General features: G+C 45.7%; 1 protein-coding gene across 1 annotated transcript; it reads left to right on the forward strand.

Moving 5' to 3' along the window:
• The first annotated feature begins 2223 nt into the window (after positions 1 to 2223).
• LOC100274888 (uncharacterized) lies at positions 2224 to 4656 on the forward strand. The gene is given in 1 exon segment (NM_001149147.1): positions 2224 to 4656. A coding segment is annotated over 1 exon segment (354 nt). The 5' UTR covers positions 2224 to 3910; the 3' UTR covers positions 4265 to 4656.
• The last annotated feature ends 1344 nt before the right edge of the window (positions 4657 to 6000 follow it).

Raw genomic sequence — 6000 nt, forward strand, 5'->3', positions numbered from 1 at the left:
CTCCACGACACCGCGAAGAACACGCCCAGCCAGAGAGACTGCGATGTCTCCGGGTGCCATGACGCCTAGTCTGCTGGAAATCATCATCATCATCGCGACCCCAGTCGCGTCGAACGAAGTCCCTGCCTCTGCGATCCTCTGATCTCTCTCTCTTTTCTCCAACTGAATCTGGCAAACCATAGCTCCATACAAATTCTCTGCGTGGTCTACGACCAGGGGGACCCCCTCTAACATCCCTTCCTTGGATGAAGGAAAGATCTTCAACAACTTCAATGTGGTTGCGAATGGTGTACACATGGCCCTCCTTTAGATCAGCTGGTGAGTCATGCATAGCCCCAACTAGAGGAAGAGGGGCACTAGAAGGAGGAAGCTCCCTATCAGGAACTGTGACCGTCAAACAGACCTCCTTGGGGATATCACAAGGATCTGAGCACCAAGCCCAAAGATCGAAGGACCTAGTGCGTTCCCTGCGCCTAGAGCGCTCCTGAACATAGTGAATAGCGCAGCTCCTGCCTAAAGCCCTAGCAGCCACATCTTCTCCCCAACAGTGAACTGGAATCCCCTCAACCCTAACCTTCACTCTGAATTCAAAGCAAGTTTTCCTGGCATAACACTCTTCAGACCAGTCCCCAAAGTGAAAAACTCGACCACGATATGAGACCGACCTCCTATCCAGAGCCCACTGCTTGGTTCTTGAATCAGCGAAGATGATAAAGAACTGTTCAGGAAAATGCTTGACAAGCTGATACTGACCGTGATGAAGATCAAAAGAATCCCTCAGCATATCCCCCGCTGCCAGCACATCCACCTCATGACTGTTCCCATCAAAGGAACAAACCACCGCCTTACTAATTAACTCATCCCTGCGTCGACGGATCAAACCAGTCGCGGTGATGGCGCAGACAGCCCTTGCAGGCCGAGCCCTTGGGTCTCCGGGGTAGCGAGCATCCATTGCCTGACCACTCTGGACAGCCTGAAGGTAAGACTTCCGTTGCAGCAAGGAGGAAGTGGGAGGTGCTTGCACAGGATGCAACTCCAGCCCCTTTTGAAGAGGGCCTGAGAAAGGATTCAGCTGTTGATGGCTCAAGGAGGAAGGGCTGACTCTCTGAGTTGAATGCCCGTCTCTCTGAATTGAATGCCTGAGTGAAACAGGTAGGTCACGAAATGAATGAGATCTTCTCTGGGAAATATCTCTAGGACAAGACCTAGCCCTGTGTCCGGTCTGCAGACATTGCCAGCAGCGAACCGGCGCCGAGCAAAGAAAGGCGTAGTGGTCAGACGCCAGACAGTTGAAGCATTTTCCACTTAATTTCTTCTTAAAAAAACTGGTGTTCTTCATCTCCCTATGCTGTTTCAGAGGCAATTTTCCATGAGAATCAAGACTCTTCCTCCACCAGAATTTTGGCTTCACCACTGACCAGCCTTCATCAAAGATCGGCGAAGCACCTGCCTTCCCAATCCCGCTGCACGACCTATGGAAAGGGCGACACGAAGTGACCGTCGGTACAGCTCCGCCGAACTCCCCACGCCGATGGGACAAGACACCACCAGCACCACCAGCATTCAAGCCCCGCGAAGCATTGAAGACGAGCTCATCCAGACCCCACTTCAACTTCTCAGATGCAGAGATCCTCTTCTGCGAAATCCGCTCCGCCAGATCTGCCTCGAGGACCAACCCAGAGCAACCGTCCTTGCTACCATCTTCCCCAGAAACCTCAACCAGGGAACGGAGCTCCGCCCGCTGGACAATATCCGTTGCTGGATCTAGGGGTTGGGGGCTGGGGCAGGCAGCGGAGATGGAGCGGGCAGCAGGACCGGGGAAGGGGATGGGCGAGAGAGACATACCTCAAGTGCTGCCACAATTCAGAATTCTGTGATTTCTCTTCTATTTTACAATTGTCCTTTTTTCTGTTTACTGTTTCTAGGAAATGAACATAGAATTCAAGTCACAAAAAAAATGAATGGGCAAAATTGGCCCTGGCCGACTCGGCCTTTTAGCCTGGCCTTCGGCTAACTGCGGCCTTGACGCCGGGCTGCCCATACGGCCGGGTGGGAAAAGGCGGGGCGCGCCCAGGCTGCAACCTGGACCTGGGCTGCCAATTCGGCCCATTGCGCGGGCGTAGCCTCCCCACCTCTTTGATCTGAGCCGTCCAAATTGATCTAACGGCTCAAATTTTGCGCAGCCGGCTATAAGGAACGTGAAAATCGGAGAAGGTCTGAACCCTAGTTTCATTTCCTCCTGTTCCAGCCGCTCACCCAAGAACCGGTCGCCAGGAGCTTGGGCCGACCGAGCTATTCTATTCTCCTTGTTCCTTTTGGCCGTTCGCCCCTTTACTCCTTCTTTGTTTCTTTGTTTCTTTTTTTTTTCCTTTCTTGCATCTGGCCGCTAGTTACTCTTTCTCTCTTTCTGTTTTTTTTTTGTTCTAGCAGCTGGCCGCTAGTTTCTCTTGGCTGACCTCTCTTTTCTCTCTTTTTTTTTCGAAATCTGTTCCGGTTTCTGTTCGTGTGCTTAGGGTTCACAGAACCCTAAACTGTTCTTAGTTTTCTTATACCTGATCTGATCGGTTGTAGTGATTTCTGCCGAGCTCTCAGGGATAAAATCCCTTTCATTATTTTACTGTTTTTTTTAAAAAAAATGAACTCGGTTCATCAGGGTTTCTGGAACTCGATTCGAGTTGGGGATTCTGTACTAACTCGTACTCCGAGATCCTCTTTCTGTTTGGAACTACAGGAGAAAACGACCCCCTTCCTCCAATCGTATAGAGTTCTTGATATTATTATTATTATTTTATTTATACCACCGCACAGATCGACCATCGGATTTGTTGAACCCGAGCTCTATTATTTTTCTGTGAATGAAATTTCTGTACCTTTGACTGACAACCAGTACATGGATTATATTGATAGTGCTCTGTGCACATAATCTGTACGTGGTTTCTGTTTTATTGACTGTTTCTTGGCCGTGGATCGTGGATCTCGAGCCACTGTTCTCTTTTGTTGACCCAGATTAAAACCGACTAGGGTTAGGTTATTAAACCCTAACTCTAAAAAAGTTATCTGTTTTTACCATCTCGGAATCCATGGGTTTGGCCTAGACTAGAGTCTGACAGTGGCCAAAACCCTAGATTAGTGTTAGGTTAAAACCCTAACCCGAGAGATCTAAAAAAATCTTTCTATTCTAAATTGTATGTTCTCGGGTGATTAACTATGAATAAAAAAAATAAGTTCAATCACATTTATCCGAGACCTTCTGTGATCTCATACAAACCAAAACGTGGATTAGGAGATATAGGGTTCTTAGGTTGCCTTTGATACCATTGTTGGGATCTATACTGTCTAGGATCGATTCCTAAGTCCCTAGAAAACCAATCCGTAACTGGAACTGGAAGTATAATCTTGATGACGAGTAGTTCTGATCTACTAAGAGGAATAGAGGAATACACACCTTACCTTTGTTGTTGTTGCTATCTTCATACCGTCGCCCTGCAGAGAAGCAGCAGGCATCGGGATCCGAGCCGCTGTAGGTTGTCGCGTTTCCAAACACTCCGACGCCTAGGCGATGGGGGCCTCTGAGGACTAGGGTTTTGGGGCGAGGTACTAGCGTTAGTCTTTCCTGCGACCCTTTAGTCCTATATATAACGTCGTGTGTCTGGGGGCTCCAACCGAGGTTAGCGTGGGCCCTCCCGATCAAGGGCCCGATTAAAGAAACGATAGTTGGGTTAAGTCCAATCCAGTCTCTATTGACCGGCTGTAGAGGACACACCCAACACCACGGCCTCCCTCGACCAGCGGCACGCGTACGCCATCACCCCTTCCCTACTGCTCCCACCCGAGATTGTTGTTGTCCCCATCTATGCCTTAGGTTTGCACTCGCCGAGGCCGCCCCCGTCCTCCCCAACGGCGAATCGCGATGATTATGCCCCCATCCACGCGCCACGCACCTCCTTCCCCGTCGCTCCCACCGAAGAGGGTCAGCGTCCTTCCTCCTTCAGTCCCTTCCCTTGCTTCGCTCTCAACGCGACTGACCATCCATGGAGCAAGGCTAGGGGATTCGCCGAGCGGGACAAAAACTGGTTCAGCGGCGCTGTGGTGCTCGGCGCGTCTAGGAGCTCCCGGCGGCGGCCTCTGGGATGGTGACCATGATGCATGGGCTCAGGACGATGTTCATGTCACACAAGGGCAAGATCCAGGTGCACAGGGACGAGCAGAGCATTGCCTTCGCCTCTGTATCTACATCTGTCAGCACGAACATATGAGCTGCTAGGTATCCTAATCTTTTTCCATGTCTATCTATCCCTCACCCATGTGGATATTGTGCCCGTGTTTTGATGGCGGCTTAGAATCTTGTTGAAGCAGTCGTTCTGTATTCCCTCCTTTCAAAAGCAAATCTTGAGAATAACAGGTAAAGAAGTCCCGAAGAGGAGCAAAATCATTGATTGGATGTGGGCTTACATCCAAAATGTGACCGTTTCTAAAGGGTGCATAAGGAATCTTACGGTGATAAGCTTAGACCTATTTGCTGTTTGGAATACTACGGCATAGAAGAAGCAATGGTGCAATTAAACAGTTTATTTAAAAGATTATAAAGTTGGAGCAAACTTTTAGCTGTAGCATACATCTTCTATCAGATTTATCACAATTTTCTTTGCTGAAAAATTACTCTTTCCAGGTTATAGAGGATATGAAGCAGTTTATTTTTGTCTATTATGAACTTGGTAACTTCTACCAAAACCATAGGAGGTATGCTATTTTTTAAGATTAGCAGACAACCTTTCAAATTTTCATCCATTGGCACAAATTGACAGTTATTGCTTTCCTAATATTGATGAATTATCATTTGCAATTGCGATGCTATTTTAATTGGAAAAATTGATACAACTTAACTGCTAGATTGGTTATCTTGCTGACAAAGAAAAATAAGTGAACAATCTTGCATTGGAGATTTGCCATGCTCTGATTCAGATATTTAAAGAACCAAAATGATGCGTAGCTAAGAGCCGAGCCATGAGAAATAGCCATACGATGTGCCATTGTCAGACCAATCATATATCACATTGCCATTGTCACAAAAAAGATTTCTTGATCTCCAGCAGTGTTGCCCCTTGCATATAAGAAGCTAAAGTGCAATTAAACATTTTCTTTAAATGATTATAAAGTTGGAACAAACTTGTAGTTGTAGCATACATCTTATATCAAATTTATTAACTTGTATAAATTGTTATTTTACTAACTTGTATAAATTGTTATTTTCAAGAGATTTTATGTATCGTTTCTTTACAGACAATGCTAATTGCCACATCCACAATCTTGCAGAACTTTGAATGGCAGCCAATTATTTAGATCTTTTCCTGATGAGATTGGTTACCTGATGAACTTTAACAGATTACAAATAAAAGATAACAGCATATCAGGCCCATACTTAACTCTTTTGCCAACTTAACAAGAATTAAACATCTGTAAGTGTCAAGTATCTTTATTTTCTGCCCATCCCTGATGCTTCTGATTTGTAAAATTAGTAAATAATTATGGTTCCAATTTTACCTTTTAGTCACATGAATAATAACTCATTACAAATCCCATCTGAGTTGTCCAGCTTGCCTTGACTCCTTCATTTGTAAGTAGACCTCAACTTTTTCTCTAATATTTTCTATTTTGCAAGTTGCAGATGACTTGTAAGTTGACATGTCTTGTGCTGTGAACTTGCAGCCTTGTTGATAACAATAATTTATCTGGGCCTCTTCCACCAGAATTAGTAGATACACTTCCACCAGAATTAGTAGATACACGTAGTCTTCTTGCTATCTTGGCTGTAAGTACATTTTTCTGCAGCACAATGTTGAGGATTTGTACTTGTTCATGATATCTTAAGGTTCCTCCTTCGGCTCTAGATGTTTAAGAAATTTAAGTAATATACACCAATTTCATGAGTACACTTCACTTGCTTATGTAAATTTAATGACATGCTAAGGAGATAATGATCCAGGCCTTTGTCTTTGATTT

The sequence above is a fragment of the Zea mays genome, chromosome 10 (genome assembly GCF_902167145.1).
Source record: "Zea mays cultivar B73 chromosome 10, Zm-B73-REFERENCE-NAM-5.0, whole genome shotgun sequence".
Taxonomy (NCBI): Eukaryota; Viridiplantae; Streptophyta; class Magnoliopsida; order Poales; family Poaceae; genus Zea; species Zea mays.